The following is a 24,292-nucleotide window of genomic DNA, read 5'->3' as shown; positions in this document are numbered from 1 at the left end:
TTCATTAGAGATTTTTTATTACTTCCTGCATTACCATCTACTTTTTAGAACAATTCTGACTTTAAAAAATTATTGTGAACCCTTTCTTTTTTAAGTCACACACATATATATATATATATACACTGCACAATTAGATGTTACTGTTTTGTCATTAATGGGGCTTTTCAATTGGTTTGCCATAGGACTTTTCCCACCATTGAATGTATTCTTTTTTGCGTTGCTCTCGTCTAGCAAAGTATTCTGGATACTCTGCTTTTTCCATTGGATGCCAGTAGTCCAAGACCCAGTCAGGTGGCTCCACTACACGCCCATATGCTACACCTCCAGGCGACAAGGGAACTGAAAATATAAAAGTCTTTCATCATAACCGATTGAGAGAGGTATCTGCATGCTGGCTTGGGACACAGTGGTATAATGAATATGAGGTGGGAGGATGAAGGAGGTCAAGGGAGGAATTGTAGTTATCATCAAAGCATCAAATGCCCAGTAGATATCTGAAGAGCTCAAAGGACTTAGACCAGTCAATTAAAAGTCGAGACAGAATCCCAAGTCTACCCTCAATACCACAAACTTTTACAGGCAATTTGAATTGGCACATGCCCCCATTAAAGCAAAATGGTCTTAACATTCCTAAACAGTCTCAAAATATTCCCCAGTTCAAAGACCACACCAATGTGTATCAAGTGGTAAGGACCCTTCATAGAAAAATGTATCAATACATAACAGCCACTAGCCTACTGAAATACAGACATCAACACAATTCCCTTAACAGTGTGAGGTTTATTGCCACAACCATTTTAAATACATAATCAAATTGATATATATTTATTTAATTGGAATATTTGTCTTCCATTGTTGACTGACAAGAGGAATGCACCAGCTGATATTTTTTTAATTGTTTTTGCAAGTAAAACCTCACTCAATTTTCCTCTAAAAAAATGATTAGGCCTAACACCAAGAGACATTCTAATAATTTTCAAGTACAGTACTGAAAATTATAAGAGTGGTTTAATTAGTTTAGTTCATTTATTATGCACCCTATACCCATACCATGAGCAGTAGCGGAAAAGGTTACAGAGACCGAGCCCCAAAATTTTGGTTTAATTACAGTACAGTACATAATTTACAAACCAATAAACATGAAAAAAGGCACAGGGAATATGTTCTGCAATTACATGCATAAAGTGATTGTACTTTATATCCACACAAAGGCACATAAAAAGAGGCAGGCAGGCAGGCTTACTAACATTGTTTTGGCTGATAATGTTGAAGACTGAAGAGCTCTTTTTCCCCTTCTTCCAGCAGTTGCCTAGCTACCCTTAGATCCTTTACATCCTTGTGTTCGTCAAATCTTGCTCGTAGTAATACAGCACGATATCGGAACATAGGTCTGAAATTGTTATGCAGTATTAATGGCAAGAAAAATACTGTATAACAATCACTAAGGGGGTCACCTTTTCCTGTAAAGAAAATATGATACAATGTGATGCAAGACAAAAGAATGCTTAATCTTGCATGTGATGCAAGATAAAAAAATCTTAAATCAATACAAGACAAACATTGGTGGTACAAAATTTTTTCGCAATGTAAAGAAACACTATAATAAAAGTGGATTAATTGTAGATAACCTTTTCATGTACATTAAAAATACACTGTACAGCAGTAGAACACATTTCTTATGGTAAAGCTTTAGCTCAATTTGAGTTTAAAAATAAATGATTTTTTTCAAACTCAAACAATTTATTGGTATGTGTATATTAGTACTGTATACAATATAACATTGAGGTATTCTCTTAGTTTAGAAGTTAATGTATATACTGTATATATAGTAAAAAATACAGAAATTAAAGACAATTAAAACATTTGTCTCACCACTGTAGTTCCAGAGTTATGGGTTTCCAAAGTTTGATTATATATTCAAGGTCAAGGTTTTCAACTAAGGTTAGGTCCTAAACTAAGAGAATATCCCAGACATTCTATGTTATACTAATACACACATTTATACCAATTAATGATTTGATGTTGAAAAAAATCAGTTGACATCAAAAGACCTTTCTAATGTCAAAGGTTAAATTTAAGGTCAACTTTTTTTTTGAACCTTGATTTAAAATATACAGTATATAGAATACAATTCGAGAGCCACTCAATGCCTTTAAAATGGCATTTGAATGAACTTTGTACATGTCAAAGGAGCCGAGATACATCCTCTTGAAATAAGGCATGACCTTGGAAAATTTACACCATTTTGCAAAATTTATGGCTACCAATTGCCAGAACAGTTTTAGCTACAGATGCAATTGAAATCATTCAATTTCTCTCACTGAGATCTATAAGTGTCCCAAACTGCATCAAAATCTAAATGGGTGCTGGAAAATTTGCCCAAACATCTAGGTGAACTGACATGGAATGACTATACCGAGTATTGAAAGTACAGTAACTTAAACCCAGTTATACATGTCTGATGTTCCTGTTGAGTGTTCATCTGGGCATAGATAATTCAGTTGGCATGAATTTCTCAGCAGTCAATAAAACAGAAATCCTAATCATCTTATAGTCCAGTCTTGGAAGCAGGATCAACCCAATTACAAACGGCTCTATTGTACATGCATTCAAAAATGAACAACAAGCCGATTGAGGTCTTAGTGGACAGAATGCCCCCATAAAATACATTCCTAAAATTCTTGCCATAGAACTTAGCCATATAACCAAATCACGCTGAAAGATAGATTCCCGGTCAGTGAATAAACACGGGTTCCAAATAAGGCCATAGGGAATGCAGAAATTCAATTTTAATGTTTTGAATTTAACCCATACATACATTTCTAAGTTCTGGTGTGCAGAATTCAGCATCAGAGTGAACCTCACTCGGTTCATCAGTATGACTAGACATTTCTCCGAGATCACAACAAGAGCCCCATTGCCAAGAGTTACGTCAATTATTACAAAGTTATGCCAAATTCCTACAAAAAGTGTACTCACAAGCAGTTCATATTTGACCCGAGTTTACCCGAGAGCCACTAGCATTAGTGGCCTCGAAGAGTACAGGAAGGCTTCAGCTTGTCGAAGGTTCCTTCTACCCCTTTGCCTTTATGATCTTTCCCAGCCGTACCCAACCCAAAACCCAACAGTTTTTGGGCATTAACGGCTACGGCGGGTAGGCGGTTCCATGGGTCTATAATGCTGTGAGTGAAAAAGAATCTCCAGTTCTCGGTCCAACACAGTGTGGGGGCTTTAAACTGTTGCTCCTTGTTGGTGTTACAAATATAACTACTTTTGATAACTACATTGTTCCCAAGTGAGGGCGGCCTTCTGCATATTTGGCCCGAAGTAAAACATAGTAATACATAATATCACACTTGGCCCGTGTCACTAGACTGCCACATTCGTCACCACTGTGTGTGTAAGACTAAGCAACGTTAGATTGATTGATGAAGATTAAGCCACCCAAAAGGTGGTACGGGCATGAATAGCCCGTAAGTACTCACCTAATTGTGCTTGCGGGGGTTGAGCTTTGGCTCTTTGGTCCAGGTGGTGACCCTTTTGAGCCATAACCAGTATCAAGAGCTGATACTGGAGATCTGTGGAGGTGCAACTGCACCCTGCGTGACGGGAGATGTCTCCCATGGCAACATTAGACTACAAGTTAACAATAAGAATAACTACTGGAGGCCCTGACCAGGACCACCGGCCATGGGAGTCACAGACTTGGGGGGGGGGGGGGGGAAGAGGCCACAACACTACCCATCACGGCCACTACTACTCCACAGTCACAGCTTAACTTACCGTCTATCATACCATGCTTCAGTGTTCCTCAGAGCTCGCTTGTACAGAGAACAAACTTTACGAGAATGACTGACGACCCTAGTCTGCAGGTGCGACATTTTGGACGTGTCCCAAGGCTCTCTTCCCGTTCCGACTTGGGCTTCCGAACACTATTATTATTCAATATTATTATTGCCAAATTTTCTACATATTCTGTATCTAATTAAAGCACCTAAACAATGAATAATTATTATGTTACAGTTTATTTTATTTATATTATGAAATATATATTTTATAAATACTACTATATAAACCTTTTTAATAATATTGCTTCAAAATTGATATTCTGCTGCACTTTAATTGCAAAAATATTATAATATACTAGTATATATTTTGTTTTCGTAACGTGAGAGAATTGGATGTATTATATATGGATATTTATGGATGATTGGCACCGGCTGTGAGAAGCCAGAAAACTGTCCAGCGCGCTTTTTTCAAAAGCGACTTTTATATTATTACTCAATCAACAACAACTTTTAATTATTTAATTTAACATTAATTTTGCAACAGCAGTGTGCGTTTATCCTAACCTATATGCGCGCTCCGGGTGATCCAACAAAAAGGGTAGAAATTATGCTCAAGAAATTTAAGGGGACACCCTTCCCCTCATACTCTCTCTGCTCTTCCCTCATCCTTTCCCCTCTCCCTTTCCCGTCCATTGCCCCTTTTACCCTACTTATCCACCCCTTCTTCTCTCTTATCTCCCCCATTTCATCTCATCTCTCTCATCTCACCTATTTTTACTCCCAGGTAAATTTCCTCCCTGTCTCCTGTCTCTCTCCCCTTCTATATACTGGTAGTAGTCCGGGTCCCGGTAGTTCAGTCGAGTTCGTTCTCGACGCACAATCGAGAATTCCCGTGGTTCGAATCCCGGGCGGGACAGAAATGGTTTCCTTTCACCTAATGCAGCTGTTCACCTGGCAGTGAGTAGGTACCCATGTGAGGTTGCGTCCTGGGGAGGGGGGAGGGGTTCGATATGAATACACGTGTATGAATCCCCATTGTCACTCTAATTCATTGTATTTATACAATGTGTATGAATACACATTGTATAAATACAATGAATTAGAGTGACAATGGGGTCCCTTTGCCCCGCACACACATTTAAAACACTTGTTCGTATAGAATAATACAACTTTCATATTACATTATATATATATATATATATATATATATATATATATATATATATATATATATATATATATATATTTTACTTTGATTCAAAACTAACATAGAAATTTGATCAAAGCTAACCTAATATAACTAAGTCAGTAATTCACATTCCTAATATAAATATAATAACATTGTTAGGAAAGAACGAAATTGGAAAGAAGTATTTGAAAGTCAACAAATATTGCTCTGCCTGTTAGGCAAATCGGACCTTTGCTTACTTTTCCTATTAATAGGGGCTATTACGTACTAAGTCTCCATAGAATTGCCCCATTCACCTCAATCATAATATTTATGAAGTTATCTAAAATCTCAATAATCTGTGACGATAATCTCTTTCAAGAGAGATTGAGCCTGCTCTTCCCTACAAAGTACATAAAAACAAAAGATAATATAGAAGATATGTCCAGCAAGTATCGCCAAACGTTTTGCCCAGAGAGCAAATCGTACCCAGCACACAGTGACACCTGCTAGCTACCGCCACCGTAAATCAGCAAACTGCTTGTCCATTGCCTGCCTGTCGCTGATTGGCTGGTGTCCCGTCGCCACAAGTTGATGTCTGAGCTGCAGCGGCCCAGTATTGTCAGAATATCTCAGTGCTCCTTGCAGTTGACATCTCTCGCTGGTAGACTAAGCCTTGGCTTTCGTGTACTAAGGGAGGTGGCAGCTCGAAGCCAATATTCCAGCTCCATTAATATTTATTTTGCTATCACTGTAACTCGCTTGTCTTAACGTAACTTTTCATTTGCCAGTGATTATTCATATTATTTTGTTTGTTGACTTGTCTGTTATATTTTATGTGCTTAACTTTATTCATGTCTTGTTTTTCTAAAGTAATTAAAATTTCATTGTTAAATTTACTTGTGTTTTGTGTGTCTTCCCATTACCTTACCACAGACGAAAGTTCCAGCTTTTCTCTTTTTTTTCTCTAATGTGACGAGGCCCTGCCCCTAGCTTTTGAAAGAGCCGAACACCAACGCTTTACCGTCACAAATCCCAGTCACAGGGCTCTAAATTTAAGATATTTAATGTAGGATTACCTTAATAAATTTGTTATATTTTGGTCATGATTTTCTTAGAAAAGATGGGAAATTGAAATTGAATTTAAAAAAAGATGGGAAATGTTAATAATAGTTTTGGTGGGGCCTAGTGTTAGGTAGGTTCAAAATGGGCCCCGGAAGGTAGTCATTCGACGTCATAGTTACCTTGTAAACAAACGTAACCTAACCTATTCTATTTTATCCTATCCTAACCTAATGTAATCTACCCAAACCTAATTCAAACTACGTTAGTATAATCCAATCTACCCTTAATCTAAACCCATCTATCCTAGTCTAAGGCAGTAAAATATAAATATATGTGTGTTACGTCACAGAGCTCCTGGTATGGGAGCCATATAGAGGTAGGGTGTGACGTCACGGGTGTGCTTAGGCTGGTCCTCCACACTAACATGTCGTCTCAGACACAACTCTTGTGAGAACACTACCATATTTAACTTCTTCAGTTACGGCCGTATTTCTTTTGAATGTGTTAATGGAGCAGATTGTATTGGAACTTGGGAGGGGTTTATACTTGATAACGGGTTTCCTGGCGTGGTTGACTATAGCATTGGTATGTTCGCACAAGCGGGGTCTGAGGTGCCCCCCATGAGCAGACTAATGTTGACATTGTTATGATGCCACAGCTACTTCAGCCAGTTAATTACCGTAATTAGTTTTGGGTGACAGGAAGCCTGTGTATGTATTTATATACCTGAGGCTTGTATTGAGGTCCCACCCCAAGGTGGAACTACTAACCCCCCCCCCCCGGATGTAACCCCACAATAGTTGCCTAACTCCTGGGTACCTATTTACTGCTAGGTGAACAGAGGCGTTAGGTGAAAGGTAACTTCTCCAACCTTTTCTGACCTGCTCAGGAATCGAATCCGAAATCTCTAATTGTGAGTCGAGATCGAAGAACGACTGTACTGTGACCAGGACTCTAAATTAAGATGTGAAAAAGAAGACTTGAGTTTACTATATTTTCCTAGTGTCAAAAAGCATTTGTCACTGTCCGTCATGAAAGGCTGGTGTACAAGACGGAGAAGCAGTTAGCGGGAATAACTGGAAAGACACCGAACTGAGTAAGGGACTACCTAAAAGACGGTAAACTGTCAGTCAGAGACGAAACTTTGAGTTGACTATTTTGACTTCACTGACTGACTATAAATAGTCAGTGTTATGAACTGTTGAAGTGTCCTGGATTTATATACTGTATGCTTAGGTCCTGACATGGATCTTTTGCTAAGTTTATTGTTTAAGTTTAATGTCAAAATCTAACTAGTCTATAGGTAGACTATAAAAATCTATATAATCTATAGATAAAGCCTATAAAAAATAGGCCACAGTCTTTAACATATTGTCGTGATAGTTTTAGCAGGTTAATCGGTCCTACATATGAGCACTTTTAATACTTTGATGACTTGAGTAGGTAGACTGTCATGATAGTACTTTATGTTCTCCATAATGGCTTGGCAAACTTTAATAATAATAATAATAATTTTTATTTAGGTAAGGTACATACATAAAGAGATTTTACAAAGTTTATATTTTGTAAAATATATTAATACTATAATAAAAAATATATATATACAGTAATAAAAAATATATATATAATAAAAATATAAAATATATAATAATATAATATAAAATACAAAGTAATATTTTGAACACTTGAATATACAGTGTATTACATTCAACATCTGGCCCCGTTGTCTGTATTTAAGTTGTCAAACTTGTTCAATATCTTTTACAGTATTTTAAATGGTAAAGCACTATGGTAAAGAGTAGGTGGGGTGTAATGTATGGTAGTGTATGTACACAGTGGTGACTAGACAGGTTGAGGCATCATGTTATTACTATTATGTTTGGAGATTTCCAGTTTCATAGATACCAGATTATTTGAAGCATTTTTATTTTAATGTTTTATGATATTAACTATAATAAGAGTTCATGTGAATATGTATTAAAGCTTGTCAGCAAAAATGGCTTAAGAATACAACATATTAGTGTGAATTTTGAGGTTAATAAAGTTTTTAATGTTTTAAATTTCACTTTTAATGTCAAAATTCATTGCAACAATGATTTTATTGCCCTTGAACATAAGATATGCTATTGCATGACTAAATTATTTCATATTATATAACAGACATTTGCAGTATCATTATTTTCAGGAATTAAATGATACCAGAGGAGTGTCTTACCAATTAGAAGATGCTTCGGCAGTACGTTGCTGCTTTTGCAGCAACTGGCAGCCGGATACTCCCAGAGCACTCACCTTGGGGCTCTGTGATTAATTCACTTCATCCAGCAAAATTTTGTGTTTTCAAAAATGAATTTAAATTTAGTGCAAAATTATCTACTAGTGCGAGATCACCCACAACCTTTCCATCACAGTCACAGGTTAGTTTTTATTTATATTGCACTGTAAATGGTAAAGATTTAATTTAAATGAAGATTTTGATAAAGATTTTGATTTAATTTAATTTTGATTTTGATTTAATTTAATTTTGATTTTGATTTAATTTGATAAAGATTTTGCACTGTAAATGGTAAGTGGCAGATTTATTGTCTGCTAGGCTATCAGAATTCACAGCAGGATAAAGTTGCCTAAATTTTGTGCACCATCATAATGAGAGTGTGTGAAATAAGACAATATAGTATACTGTATTTGACTCATTGGGCTAGACATGAACGATTTGAACGATTAGGGTTTTTAGAAGGTAGTGGGTATATAACTATATTGTACTCAAGAAACTAGCTTAGCACTGTCAGTGGAGATTTGCTTTAGGGTCACTGTAATCCTTGTATGAAGAATGAATTACTCCACTACTAACCACATATCCATTGCAGTGTGCCTGTTTTTTAATTGTCAGTTCTCCTGTAAGAGTTTTCTTCCAAACACTTCTGTCACACTGTATTATTGTCGCACATTTTCCTTTCATTTCATCAATTTTCTCTTAGTTGTCTGTTTACATGGTAATGGCGAGGTCCCTGATTTATGAACATTTGACACAAAAATATGGTCATACGAACAGCCTCCCGAGTCCCTGTTTTAGTGTTTCTAGTGTTTCAACCCACTATTATATCTTCGTCATTCTCTGTTTTGCATTGATGAAGCAGTGACATTAATTTTATAGATAAAAAGTGACATGTGTATTAATGGAGATTATGTATTTTCTCCTATATGTATTACAAAACTTTTTCAGGTTGTAATTTGTGGTGCTGGCATAGTGGGTAACAGCATAGCATATCACTTGACCCGTGATGGCTGGACTGATGTTGTAGTACTGGATCAAAATGTGTAAGTCATTCCTTTGTTGGCAATGGTATGTAGTGATTCCAGTGCCAGTGGTGGCCACTGCCCTTTATTGTCTGGGATAAAAAGGTGTCAACATTTGGCACATGACCCATTTTCTTTATCTTCTCATAAAGGGCAGAATTGGCCTCAGATCTAAGGCTTATAGCTGCTTAGGCCCTAAACACAAGTACGCTAGTATGGCTATGGAATGTGGGGTTAAATAAAGGAAGAATGAATAAATGAGAATGGAAGTGATGACAGTATTTAAGGTAGGTTTTTTAATGCAACAAGTTTACATGCAGCTAAGTTTAGGAAGAAGTGAGGCTGAAGAGTGGAATGGGATTAGGATTATAAGAATGGGAATGAGTAGGAATGAGAGGAGTAGGGAGGGAGTACACTAGTCCTTTTTGTGAATAGAGGAAGACTGACTTCATCTGGTGCAATTCAAGAAGCTTGTGTGTGAAATTCTGCTTGAATGGGTTAGAGTGTGACTATTGATTGTGTGTGCTTTGGGCAGTGGTGTTTGAAAATGAAGACAATTTTTGGTGTACTGAAATTTAGAGAGTAAGATTGTTGATTTCAAAAGTTACAGAATAATTTTTATTTACAATTTGAATAGAAAAATGGAAATGGGCACTGACATATAATGTGTACTACGTGTTCTGGGATTAATCAATAATGGCTGAAGCTTGAAAGATACGTTCAATGAAAGTAAGTTTTGTTTTAGTAATCCATATTTTAATCATGAGGATATACATTACTCTCTTCAACCTACTGTATAAGGTTACTTTCTTTCCAAATTTGCATTATTCTAAAGGCCTGTTTATTAATTTGTGGTTTGAATGGACATTATGTATAATTTAGCAGTACTGTATATTTAAACTTTATTTTGGAAACTGGTTATGTATTTTCAACAAGATCAACCATGGTGGGAAGGGAGGTACCCTTCAGTGGCTACAGTCACTAGTAAAGTAACAAAGCCGAGTCGTACAAGCAGGTGGAGAGGCTAGTACAGTACTTAACAAAAGGTATAGAGAGGGGAGGCATTGTATGAGCCGAGGTTTGGGCTTTCCCCCAAAATCAGTACTTGGATGCGTTCTGATTCTGATGCACATGACTTACATATTCAGCCTCTATGAGGCAGTGCAAATATTAAAATTAAGCTACAAAATTTATACAAATTTTATGTGTGTTATAAACTGCTAAATTCCTTGTTTTCATCTTGTAACAGGGTAGGATCTGGAACTTCTCACACTGGCTCTGGTGTCTTGGGAGTCTTCAAACCTTCTGCAGAGAGGCAGTTTGTCACCTACTCTGTTAGCCTAATCAAAAGATTCCAGGATGAAGGACATGACTTGGGTAATTATATTGTAATTAATTGTTTAAAATTCTATTTGTTTAAATACAGTCTTTATGTGCTCAAAGGTAGAGGTACATAATCATGTAAACAAGAAGGTCATGGATCATGTTTTTGCAGGTGGCTTGCTTATTTGCTAGTTTTGTGTGATCAAATTTAGACCGTTTCAGTAATAACTAAGCAGGTAGACTTTTATGACATGCAAATAAAAGATTTAAATCTGTATTGAATAAATAAACAGCTGCATTGTGCTAGTGTTGTTCATATTATTACCACATAATTATAATTGAGTTTTGTAATCAGTGTTAATTTGGGGTGTGTCATTTGGTAAATGATGATGCAGTTACTTCTTATGTTCTGATAATATGCAGCAAACATTACTTAATTTAGTGTCTTCAGCTCACAAATGGTGTTTTGTTGTTGTTTATATATAATGATACCTCAGCACTTGGACGGCTCTGAACTTGAACAATCTGGCAATTGAACACATTATTTGAGAAGAAAAATGCTAGTAGTTGACCATTTGTTCAGCACTCGACCGTACAATTGTTCTTCTTTAGAGGAGGGAAAGGAGGATGTCCCTAGCTGTGGCAAACTGTTATAAATCTGTTGAATTACAATGCTATATCTCAATTTAGAATAATTTTAAAATGCAGTCAAAAACAAATATCATTGAACCTCTTGCTATCTGAATATTGATAGGAGTTAAGTTTCTGGATTTAATACAAGTGCTAGCATGCACATATCCCGAGTTAAAAGTAGGTATGCATAGTTATGGCGAGTATAAGGGGAGTAAATGGTTTTCTTTTTCCAATTGTTGGGGGACAGTTAACCTATTAGACTTATTGAGGTACTCATTGGCCAACGACAGGCCTTCTCAAGGATGCAGCCTGTAACAGTTGCCTAACTCCTTGGTACCTATTTACTGCTTGGTGAACAGTTGCATGAGGTGTAAGGAAATGTTCCCCAACATCTCTACTTGCCATGTACGGTTAATGTTCCCTCAGACCATGTAAGATTAAACCATTAAACCTGGAGCTCAATAAGACATCCACCAACATGATTGCCATTAGCCAGGATACAAACAAACAGGGCCTTGAGTGGTGAAATAGCATAGTGAAGCCCTCCCAGAAATCCAGTGTTGATTGTAATGAAGTGCCTCATTCTGGTAGGTCTTCCCTGTATCTCTCCATTCCTGCCCTTCCTTCTTCCTGTGATGTTTGGGTAATATTCTAGCTTGGGTGGTACATGAATGACTTGGATAGTTGCCCCAAGCCTCTAGATTGCTAGGGCTGCCTTCCAATGGTGAGTGTGGAGCTAACTACAGTATTGGTTAGTCTTGGATAATAGTGATGGTGTACATAGTTCGAATCAGGGTTGCAAGTGTTAAATGTTGTGGTGTACGCTTCTGGTGGCTTTTCGCTTTGTTTATATAGTTACTCTAGTATCCCTGCTTTCCTATCAAGGGGCTAGATTCTGTTACTGAACTTCAGTAAGCACTCGTGATTAGGTAGAGCTTGGTGTAGTACTTGGGTTTGGAGGGCTCTAGGTGGGTAGCATGGGGAGATAGAGCTAACCCACAAGAAAGAGGTGTTACTGTACCTGCATTCAATGCTGGATTTTTTAATATCATGATGACCTTTGAAGAATAAGTTATCTCATAGCCTTAATATCTCCCTAGCATGTTACGTTGTATTATCTAATTACATAAGTTGGAAAACTGTTAATTATTTTGATAATATAGTATATTTCTTTAGATAATAATGTGCTATTTTAGAATTAACATATTATGACTTAGTCATAATACCTATATTACCCCCTGACAGGTTTTCAGCAATGTGGCAGTTTAAACTTGGCTCAGACAAGAGAGAGAGCTATTGCCCTAAAACGCAGAGTGGCATACACCAAGCCGTCTGGACTCGAGTGTGAGGTAAAGTGTTTACAGTGTAATTATGTAGCCCAATTAGGTTTTCCTTGCAGTTTTGTCAGTTAAATTTTTCTTGATTTTCAAGGGGGTCTATTTAATATTTTAACTCTAAATCCTGTTGACTTCAAACTTAAAATACTTCTTATTGGGTAAAACAAACAAATGGCTTCTACTGAAATACCATATAGAAATGCTATGTCAATACTGAATGTGTGTGTGTAATATTCTTCCTCTTGTTTAATAATGATTGTTTTTTTCAGTGGTTGGACCGTCATGAGATTAAGCGTCGGCACCCACACCTGTACACTGTTGACCTGGAGGGCGGAGTGTGGGTACCAGGTGACGCGGTGGCTGACCCTTATTCTGCGTGTGTCACATTTGCTTCACTTGCACGCAGACAAGGTGCATTGTAATTATAGTAATTATTACATTATTTTAACCCTTACACTACAGTTACAGCAGACCTAGGTGTTCCACTCATGATTTTTTGTATGAAAAACTTAAGAAAAATTCTTGATGTTCCAAGTGCAATAAAAAATACCAGTTAAGTAAACTATCGACTTTTTTTTGTAATGTCTATTGTATAAATTGAAAGGTGAATATTGATGTGCAGTATTAAATAACAGGATACAGTCCTACTGAAATAATAGCTAAAATATGTTGATGGCCAGAGTTATGTAGGATGTTTAACCTCACAGTACTAGGCATTGACGAGGCTGTTTTATCACCCATTTTTAAGACGATTTCAGTACAGGCTATACTGTGATGACAACCTCTAAATCTACCTTTTCCTGCTCTTAAGTCTGCCTTTCTTGACCGGAAATCTGCATGTTCTTGCCCCTATTTTTGCGTTTTCCTGCTTCTAACTCTGAGCTCTAGCCTTTCAAGTGATTAAATGAGATGTGATTTTTCTGTGTACTGTATATCTAATAAGAGGCAATGGATTTTTTAATATAGAAACTTTTGTGTATGAAGGTCAAAAATATTCGCTCCAGTTGGTGAATTTGTTGTGCACTGCAAAAAGTTAGTTATTGCAGATAACTTATTTTAATGTTGGTGTTTGCAGGAGCATTATATGTGGAGAATTGCACTGTGGAAGGTATTGTGACGGATGAAGTGCCACACTCTCAAGTTATTCCCCGTGTCACTCACGTTGTGACCTCTTTGGGAACCATCCACTGTGAATATTTTGTCAATACTGCGGGGATGGTAAGTGCCATGCATCGGCTGAATATTTTGTCAATACTGCGGGGATGGTAAGTGCCATGCATCGGCTGAATATTTTGTCAATACTGCAGGTACTTGCAGTACTTGCATTTATTTTGAATATTGGTCAAGTAGAAACACTGTACTCCTAATAAGGTAACTAACTTTGCTTAAGTTTGTGCCTTTAACCTGAATCTGAGTACTGCATTTACATGTTTTTGAAGTAAGAATCTATTATTTTAGCCATTTTTAAATAAAACTCCAATTTAATATTAGGTATTCTAGTCAGCATTAAAAAATACTGCATAATCATTATTTGTACTAAATTTATTACAAGACAGTATTATAATTCTACATTTAGGTTTGCAAACAAAAAGACGTTTGTCAATTCTTCATGTTTGAAGGTTTCTGCCACTAAATAAATGTAATGGATGACTGTATCATTTTGCCTATCATACAGATTAGCCACTGCACTGCATAAAGTGCCTTTAGGTGCCTTGGGAGTTGTGCAATTTTTTTTTAATTATGCTATATTTTAATGTTTTTAATGTTTTCATTACTGTGTTTTCAAATGGAAATAGTTGAGTTTGGAAACATTTTGACATTAACTTTACCTGAATATTTATAAAAACAACAAAACATGTCCTTGACAATTGCACTAAGAAGTTGTTGACCAGACCACACACTAGAAGTTGAAGGGACGACGACGTTTCAGTTCGTCCTGGACCATTCTCAAGTCGATTGTGATGAGGAGGTAGAGACAGGCAATAAATAGGCAAGAGAGAGCTGAGGAGAAGAGTAAGGTGTAGGGGATAGTAGTATTAATGAGAACTGCAGAAGGCCTATTGGCCCATACGAGGCAGCTCCTATTACTCTCCCTTTTCTTGGGAGAGTGCTTCTTGTCCCCAGAGAAGAGAAGGGATTTGACTCGAAATGAATGGGTCATCCTAATCAGCTTCTTGACCAACATATCCCAAATGTGCACCATTGGATTGAGGAGTAGACAGCTGCTTCCTGCCTACTGAGGTCCTGGGAGCACAATGTTACCAGACTGGACAGACCTTGGGGTACCCTGGCCCAAGCTTCCTGATAAGCCTGCATATGTCCCAACACCATAACATAACTGGGATTACCATGGGAGGATGGCTCGGAGTGCTCCAAGTATCCCCGTAATCTTTCCAAAAACAGTTTGCCCCACTGTATATGTACAAAAATGTATATAAAATTACATACATATAGTATGCAAAGTTTTGTTCCTTTCAGGCAGGTGCCTCTTCACTTCACAAATGTGTGAACCAAGAGGTATTGATGATAATGATGATGTTGATTATTGCTGATGTAAACTTAAAAATGATTGAACAAGTGGGGTGAGATAAATAACATTATACAACTTAATGTTTGATATCTTTGCAGTGGGCTCGTTCTCTTGGTGAAAAAAGCTCGCCTAAGGTTCGCATTCCTGTTCATCCAGCAGAGCACTTCTATTTACATACAGAGTAAGACTTTTCCAGGTAACTTTTTTATTGGCTAACAACTAATTTTGATATGTTAAAACTGAAAAAAGTTACATTACAAAATGAATATGTAAAATCTTCTATGGTAAGTATTGTGGGCTTCTGGAGAGTCCAGAGATGTGAATGTAATCCAACCACACTTCCTCAATATTTGCTCAGAGTTCCCCCTGTGTGTGTGTGTGTGTGTGTGTGTGTGGTGTCTTATTTCACCATGAACTCCTCTGCCCCACAGTAGGCTATGAGGTAGTTTTAGATGCCCTGTGAAATGGTATTGGCCCTGGGGTACAAGTACATTAACTCTGGGAAGCCACTGAGTGACCCACAAAAGTGATTTTTCATTATACTAAAATCTCTATTAAATATATTAATCATATACCATACACAGTGTACTTCCCCTGATAACTGGTGAGATAGTCATTCTTCATAGTAAGAAACTTGGAACAAAAGGAAATTTGACCTCTTGAGTTTTGTCACATTAACGTTACTGTATTACATTAATTGCATCTGCGAGCCTTTTGTGTGTACAATCAAATAAATTTGTAAATAGAAAAAATATTATGTATTAATTTTAATTTTAATTGGATTTCAGGCCTGTAGTGGAAGCACAGTATGGATTACCAATTATTCGGGATTATGATTCCAGCACATTTTGCCTCACCCGCAATCAACAGTTTGTTGTGGGAGGGTTTGAACGTCACGCCAAACCAGCGTTTGAAAATGGGATTCCTCAGAACTGGAGGAAGTCTTTAATAGGGGATGATGAACACTTTAGTAAGTTACTGTAACATATACAAGGTTTTTTGTATCATATATGGATTAGGTATCTGAGGGTCATGCTCAGAAAGATGTGTTTCATGTCAGTCACTTCCCTAGTTTTTATTGTTCAGTAGTTAAATTTTCCTATGTTCTATTAAGGATATATTTATATTTAAGGATAAACCTTAAAATGTTTATCCCAATAAGTCATTCATACATCTGTTTATTATTCTAAATTAAGGGCCAATCCGTGAAGCAGCAGAGCACCGTGTGCCTATGTTGAAGGATATACAGTACCAGCCTCTAGTTAATGCTCCAGACAATTTCACACCTGATGGCAAATGGATTTTAGGAGAAACACCTGAGGTATTGATTTCCATAATTAATTTTATTATATTGCTAATTGTTATTTAAAATAAAATAAAATTTATATTTGTCTACTAATTAAATGAGACATAGTTAGATCTACTAAATACTCTTTATTTTCATAATGCTATAAGGCTATTTTGTTCATAATTTCTTTGTTTGGTGCTTCTAAATTTGCCCGTGTACAGTTATGCATATATAGTCTCATCCTGATTTTGAGGGACAAGTTCCCTGAGATACTACACATAATTTGACTTCATAGCATTTTGTTAAGAATCTAATGTAGAAAGTAAGTTGTCTTTCATGACCAAGAAATATATATATTAATCAAATTGCATTGGTCTACAGTCAAAATGCTTCTGAAACAAATGAGATCAATCTTGACTAATTCTGGGTCACCAAGAATGGAAATGGTGTTTAAAATTGTTGATTAGCTCTAGTTTTTATACAACACGAATCTTAAAACTGTTTTGCTGCATAATTGGTATGTTTTGCCGTCAATTCCATTGGGTTATGCAGCCCATAGCAGTTTTATGTTTGTCATGACAAACATAAAACAGTTTCTGAGGTGCATAAACGATGACGAACATCAGTGGCAGCTCTGTGGTGACTTGAAGGTTGTGGCTCTAATGATGGGTCTGCAGGGTGGAGACACAAAGCACTGCTGCTTTCTTTGTGATTTGGACAGTCGTGCGAGAGATTCCCACTATGTCATGAGAGACGGGCCACTCCATCATTGGAGCCTGGGAGAAAAACATTCAGCATCGACCACTCGTTGAATCGGCAAGATTTTGTTACCACCCTCACACATAAAACGATAGTTAATCAGCAATTTTAATTATTATATATGAATTCAGAACATCAAAATGCATGATAAACTGTTTTTTTTTTCTCCCTCCATCTCAGAAATAGACAACTTTTGACAAAATGTTGACCAGTGTTATATGTAGTACAGTACTGTACTGTTAAATAAAAAGTCATAGTTATAGAATGCACTACACAACAATACACAGTAAATTAATACTTTTCCTGGCCTGGCGCGTGACCCCCAGCACACCCCAAGGTCGTCCGAGTGTTTCTCGTGAGCGCGCACCCGCACTAAAATGTTTATACAATACTCTTCATTTTTCTTGCCTCAATTTTCGTGTTACGTCTGTCATTTTGCTATCAATTTGTTTGCAACAGAATGCTATAGAGAAATATATGCATATAAGGGCAAATTGAAGAACATTACCAATATCATAAGAATAAAGTACATTGTCATGTGAAAAAAACCGGCTCTTTGTCATTATTTTTACTCGTTATTCATTCTCCACATTATTTATTACACTATTTAACTTGTTTTTGTCTTGCTTCCTTCACATAAGTGTTTGTACCACAATATCATATGTGTAAAAAAAAAATAATTAAACATGTCTGTACTTACCACCCAATGATGATTGTAGAGCATGAGTTGACCATTAGGGTGAACCACTCCACATGCAGGCGATGAGTCACAATAACGTGGCTAAAGTATGTTGACCAGACCACACACTAGAAGGTGAAGGGATGACGACGTTTCGGTCCGTCCTGGAGTACACAATCACATACCATTCTCAAGTCCACAATCGACTTGAGAATGGTCCAGGACGGACCGAAACGTCATCGTTCCTTCACCTTCTAGTGTGTGGTCTGGTCAACACTCCACATGCTCCAGGAAAATGTTTTATTTATTTTGAATTTATGTTCATGCACAAATTTATAATGTTAATTTATACACAAATTATAAATAAAATACAGAAGTTCTTCTCATGTGCCTGTTTTTACTTTGTGCTTACAATATTTACCTACAGTTCTAAAGCTCTGACACATCTCTTCTCCTTGCAGAATAATTTTCTTCTCGTTACAGATTGATAACTATTTTGTGGCAGTTGGAATGAATGGCAATAGTTTACAAGGCAGTGGAGGAGCTGGACAGGCTATAGCAGAGTGGATCATGTATGGCTCACTGGTTACTGAAATGTTGCCTTTTGATGTCAGGCGATTCATTGATCTCCACAATAATCGCCGCTATCTCAAAGAAAGAACAAAAGAAGTTGTGGGCAGGTAAGGAATTCTAGATTTCATTTATATTGCATTGTTAAAGAATTATGATTAAAATTGTTTCACCCAATAAAATGTGCATCAAAATTATCTTACTACAATACTGTACACAATCTTGTTTAAAGTATCACTTGTGAGGTTTTTTTTACATAAGTTACAGTTTAATTCAAATTTTATCTTATTATTCTGCTTGTGTTAGTGTAGTTTGCTGTCTTGAAGATAACAGTATGAGCAAGTTCCCATAATCCATACACACGATGAAAGTTAAGATACCTACCATACCTACCACAGCTTCTTTTCTCTAGTGAAACTCTTGCAAACTATATTCACAGACTCAAAATGTTGAATGCTTAAAATTGAACAAGGAAGTGTGAATGTGCTTGAAACTGAACAAGGAAATTACTGACAATTTGAAAATTATAATGTTAAAAGATGCTTAGTTATCAAATAGCATTTGTTGATTGTATATAGTGTAGTATCTGAGTATATTACCTGTTGATGATTTTAATAGTTCTAATATTGCTGTTTGTGCTGGGCCATCTTCACCAGGTATTGACCTGGTCTGCAAGGCTACTTTTCTCTATAGTCCATAGGCCTACTTAGCCATTCAACCAGGTTAATCTGGTAATGGTATAAATATTCTGACAGTGAAAAAGTACAGTATATTTCAGTATGTATTATTGCAAAAGTAATGCTAATGTGTGTAAATGTTTGGAAATGTGCTCTTTACATTTGTTTGAAAGATTATCTTTTAAAGTTGTCCACTGTAGTAAATAATGCCTTGACAGATAGGTTCAGAAATTTCTTTCATTCCTGAATCTAATCGTGTACCTATGTTAGTGTCTTAAAATTCCATAGATCAGAGACCCTATTTGTTCTACTAATGTTCTTGATAATTTTTTCAGGCACTATGAAATTTTATATCCTGGCCAGTGTGAATATAGATTAGCCAGGAAGTTACGCTGTTCTCCCATGTATAGTGAACAGGAAGCACAAGGAGCTGTATTTGGAACCCGAATGGGCTTTGAACGTCCTCTTTATTTTGATATCACACACACAAGTAAGTCAAGATTAAATAATTTAATTTTCATGTTATTAAAGGATGTGTTAATTCTGTTACTTTAAATTTTGAATTTGTCAATAGATTTTTAATAAGTATCATTGCATCAGAACTTCTTTCAAATGGTGTTTTTGTGGGACCATTTGGTAAAAAAAAACACCCCAGAATGTCTGCCAGAAAACACATTCTCAAAAATTCAGACCTTCCAAACACTATTTGGTAATCTAAGGATTGCCATCTAGTATTAACAAAAATTGTCAATTTCCCAATCAGGCCTCTACAACTGACATGAACACAGGGCAATTCTAATCGAGCCACTTTACACAGATTGGCCCCCATAGCTAGTTTGATGTTAGGTGCTGGCCATAATTCAGTTTAGTAACCTCATTTTGGAACTTAAGGAACTTTTGTTTTGATGAAAGTATTTTAACCAACTGAGTTATCAGTAAGTTTGTGGCTGTTACTAAAGTTGCATGCATTACCCTTAAAATCACACTTAATTGTTGCTTCCTCCTCCTGAGTGGGGGGGGACATGGACTTGTCTTCATAAGGGAGATTTGGGAGGTGTGGTCTTTTTTCCCCGTTAGTACTACATACAGGCAATGTATTATACAAATATTTAGCATATTTTTTAACGATTTGCTGCATCTCCAAACATTTGTTTGGCAGAGTGAGTGAATCCAGCCTGGAAAGTGTGCCTTGTAAATGGAGATTTACTGAAATGAGGTTTGCTGAATCGAGGTTGCACTGTATCAGGAAATGGCTGAAAACGACAAACATTCCAATAACACTAAAATGTGTTGCCTGATTGCTTTTCATAAAAATTCATGTATTTATCACTGTTGTGCATTAGTTGTTATAAATACACTCTTGTTTTTTATTCTGTTCTCTAGAGAATTCATTTTGTGGTCAAAATGTGAACATTTTGACCACAAATTTATAGTTATAACCCAAGAGATAACTTGGAAAATATTAAATTATTGCAAAAATTGTTCACATTGCTGCTAAGCGATCTATGAGCGGCCCAGTGAGCCTGGAATGTTTACAGTCAGAAATGTGTGGAGAGGCCAGACTGCCAAAGTGTTAAAGAAAGTTTGTAAATAATGCCATCCTAGTTATGTATGTACAGTATTCATTGAATACATTTAAGATACTTTTACATGATGGACTTATAACTGTAATTCATGTGTGTGTGAATTTTCAGGAACTGATTCTTCAGCACAAATGCGAGAAGGCTCCTTTAAAAAACCATCTTTCCTAGACTGCATCCATGAAGAATACCAGGCTTGTAGAGAAGGTGTTGGCATCATTGATCTTTCCTCTTTCACAAAAATTAAAATTACGGTAAGTCATCAGTTATAAAATAGTATGAAACTCATTGTTTCATACTCTAGGTAGGTTGCATCTTAAATATCTTACAAAACACTCATCTTAACATCTTATGACACTTTATATTCCTTTAGAGAATTCTGTTGCAAACAATTTGATTTGATACTAAAATGAATGACGTAGCACAAAAATAGAGGTGACAAAACTAGAGAGAGTATACACATTTTAGTGCGGGTGCTCGCTCATGGGAAATGCCAGGCCGACCTTGGGGTGGGCTGAGGCTCGTGTGCCTGGCCAGGCAAAGTGTTAGGATGCGTATTATATTATTTACTTTGAACAATAAAACATTCTGTTTTTGCTAATATTACACAGTATACTCACTTTATACATAGACTATACACACTTGCACAATTACAAGCAATTAAGCTGGTCTGATTGGTATGGTAATGACCAAACACACCACACACACTGCCACTAGACAATCCCAACAGACAACGCAATATGAAGAAGCAGAATGCATCACGACGTACCCATGGGAGTTTAAAAATCTTATGCGGCACCCTAATACTTTCACTGAGGATGCACATTCTGAGCATAAGTAGCCACCCTGTCACCTGATGGAATGCGCAGCCAAAGGGTTAATAAGATAAGTTTTTAACACGTAAACACACAAGTGTAAAATATGACGCTATTATGTTGTTGCTTTTAAAGTAATGTGTGCCATTTGAAGGCTCTTGTATATACTTCAATGTAGTGTTTTACTTTATCATATCCCTGTTAGCAATTGATCAGCACATGAATGAAAAGCTGTCATAGCCGTGTGTTTATGAAGGGTGATATATTATATTCTTCTCAAGAGGCACTCATAAGCAATGTCTTCCTTTTCAAGTCTGCTGGATTAGATAAGAATAAGCAGTTTGATGCAGATGAAACAAAGGTAAATTTAAAAGTGTTGTTTTTCTTGCATGGTCCATTACTCATGGTTGATAGTAACTGTGACTGTTTATGCTTGCCTTGCTGCGTACTCACCTAATTGTGCTTGCGGGGGTTGAGCTCTGGCTCTTTGGTGTGTGTACAGGAATGAGTTCTTGCTTCAGACCCCCCTCTTGTCTCATTTATTGTACCCAGTGCGTTTCTATGTCTGACCATTCTAGTGTTCTCTTTTGCTTTCTCTCTAAGCTGCGAATGTAGTTGCTTTCAACCACAATTGCCCCAAGCTAGTTCTAACCCTTTACAACCTGCACTATAGATGATGCTGATACAATTGTTATTGTTGACCAAAATTTTTTCATAATACAGTGGAACACTAATGTTTGCTGGCTTTTTTCAAAATTATATACAGTACAGTATAACTTCAACAAGTTTTACTAATTGGTTTTGTATCTTCTGTATATTATTTTTTATACTAAAAATTATAGAATATATATTTTTGCTATATACATATATAAACAATATACATTGTGTATATATGGCTTTCCTGTTTCTTGAATAACTCGGCCTCCTGAGGAACTCGTAGAGGAACTTCCTCTTGCCTCTCCCTGATATATCCATACTACTCTTGCCATATGACATGACTTCAGATCACAAATAATGTTTTGTCAAAAGAAGAGCCAATGAAAATACTCAGTTAACTAGAAGTCAAACTACTCACATTGGAAAACACATTGTTGGTATGCATACCCTTGTACCAAAATTGAATATTGGATTCTATATGTTGGAATGACCTACCAAAATGTCATTCACTCCATTAAATGTCAGTAGTAGTAGTCCATTGCGACCAAATTCTTGGTTGTTTATCCTTTTATTGTGTGTGTGTGTGTATATTTGAATAGCTTAGTATGTTTAGGGTGCTTATTGTGCTCTGATCATGTAAAATGTATTTTTAGTTCGGTGTTTCTTTCAAGGCAATTAGAACAGTTTTCAAAGTGGGAGAGTCTGCCCGTCCTTGATTTGTTGATTTAGTTATTACCCCTGTTTCTGTCTAGAAAAATGTATTCCTGTCAACATTTTCATGTTTGGCTTGCAAAGATGGCTTGGTGTTGGAGAGACCAAGCAAGTACTGTATCTCCACCTTGTTTGTTTCAAGTCTTATTTCAAGTTTCTGCTTTGTTTCAAGTCTTATAATTAATGTCAGTAGTGAGCTGTGCCCAATAAACATTTAATGCAGCTAATGAACTTAAGCATATTTTTTTCTGATTGAAATGGATCTTTTGCTATATAATTTAAAAATAATTTCAAGTTATAATTATGTTTTGATGTTGTATTATCATTTGAGAATTAAAATTAAGGCATGTATAAAGTAGTATAGTAAGTGAGTTGCTTTTGATTACTGATGTGGTCAGTCTGCAGGGAACCAGGTGGTGGAATATATGCAGAAACTCTGTAGCAACGACGTCAACATGCCAGTTGGTGGAGTAGTTCACAGTGGGATGCAGAATGAACGTGGAGGCTATGAAAATGATTGTCTCCTCATCAGAAGAACAGATAACAGGTGAGATTTTCTGTTACTCGGGATCATCATGTGTAACTTGCACCACTTCATGCATGCAAACTTATGAAGCCTGAAAAATTTGGTTTTCTGTAAATGAAATCTAGGATATACAGTACTGTACTCAAATAGTTTTCTTGTTCCATGTTTCAATTTTTTTAGAATAATACAATGTATTAATGTAATGAAACCTAAGTTCACCTTAACCTAAGCTAACCATGGATAGGGAGTAGATAATAGTATTAATTACATAATATTTTTGAAGTCAATACTTCAAGTGGATTTCCTACCTGAGGACAGGCTGTGAACATCATGGTCAAGGGGAAATTGGGTTGGTGGCTGCCCTCACTACAACACCTGGAGTACACTCTGCTCTGCTCTGTAACACCTTTGTAAAAAATGATTCTTTCAATTAAGTTGTAACTGTTTTTTTTCAAGAGTTTCGTCAGTGTGTGTGCATAGGTTTGCTTCATGATGTGGTGCCCAGTTTGTTCTTGTTCTTGTGGTGCCCAGTTTGTTCTTGTTCTTGTGGTGCCCAGTTTGTTCTTGTTCTTGTGGTGCCCAGTTTGTTCTTGTTCTTGTGGTGCCCAGTTTGTTTGTTCTCCAGGGAGCCTTTGGGGCTCGCCCAGAAAATGGCATTTCATTACATTCAACGCTGGTTTTTTGCAGCTATTTGATGCTGGCCCCCACATCCCAGCAAACACGCGTTATGGACTGGCTGAGGCGACACATTACTGCTGAAGCCTGTGTATCTGTTACAGATGTTTCCTCCATGTATTCTGTGCTTGGTGTTGTGGGGCCAAAATCCAGGGAAATGTTGTCACTCATGTGCAGTGCTAACCTGGTGCTGTATGGACACATGGCGAAGGTAAAT

General features: G+C 36.7%; 2 protein-coding genes across 7 annotated transcripts in view; one reads left to right on the top strand and one right to left on the bottom strand.

The window, feature by feature from the left end:
• On the bottom strand, positions 1 to 3,943 carry ND-B22 (NADH dehydrogenase (ubiquinone) B22 subunit). The gene is made up of 3 exons (XM_045745983.2): positions 3,784 to 3,943; positions 1,248 to 1,390; positions 1 to 339 (listed from the first exon to the last, which is right to left on the bottom strand). The coding sequence occupies exons 1-3, from the start codon at positions 3,879 to 3,881 to the stop codon at positions 152 to 154; spliced, it is 429 nt and encodes a 142-aa protein (XP_045601939.2). The 5' UTR covers positions 3,882 to 3,943; the 3' UTR covers positions 1 to 151.
• A 2,456-nt stretch (positions 3,944 to 6,399) lies between these two features.
• The window catches only part of LOC123760360 (pyruvate dehydrogenase phosphatase regulatory subunit, mitochondrial), a 28,474-nt gene continuing 10,581 nt past the window's right edge, over positions 6,400 to 24,292 (top strand). For 4 of the 6 annotated variants that reach the window (XR_011230896.1, XM_045745996.2, XM_045745993.2 and 1 more), the window contains exons 1-16: positions 6,400 to 6,468; positions 8,207 to 8,435; positions 9,242 to 9,336; positions 10,565 to 10,692; positions 12,517 to 12,620; positions 12,878 to 13,019; positions 13,684 to 13,826; positions 15,237 to 15,319; positions 15,927 to 16,108; positions 16,335 to 16,459; positions 18,348 to 18,544; positions 19,447 to 19,601; positions 20,806 to 20,945; positions 21,820 to 21,867; positions 23,273 to 23,421; positions 24,088 to 24,286. Coding sequence is in view for 5 of the 6 variants with exons in the window: in XM_045745996.2 (XP_045601952.2) it covers positions 8,247 to 8,435; positions 9,242 to 9,336; positions 10,565 to 10,692; positions 12,517 to 12,620; positions 12,878 to 13,019; positions 13,684 to 13,826; positions 15,237 to 15,319; positions 15,927 to 16,108; positions 16,335 to 16,459; positions 18,348 to 18,544; positions 19,447 to 19,601; positions 20,806 to 20,945; positions 21,820 to 21,867; positions 23,273 to 23,421; positions 24,088 to 24,286 (2,079 nt within the window). In the remaining variant the exon portion in view is untranslated. The other 2 variants (XM_045745991.2, XM_045745997.2) reach the window with 2 other exon arrangements.

Source organism: Procambarus clarkii, chromosome 39 (assembly GCF_040958095.1).
Source record: "Procambarus clarkii isolate CNS0578487 chromosome 39, FALCON_Pclarkii_2.0, whole genome shotgun sequence".
NCBI lineage: Eukaryota > Metazoa > Arthropoda > Malacostraca > Decapoda > Cambaridae > Procambarus > Procambarus clarkii.
This window is presented reverse-complemented; position numbering and strand designations above follow the sequence as displayed.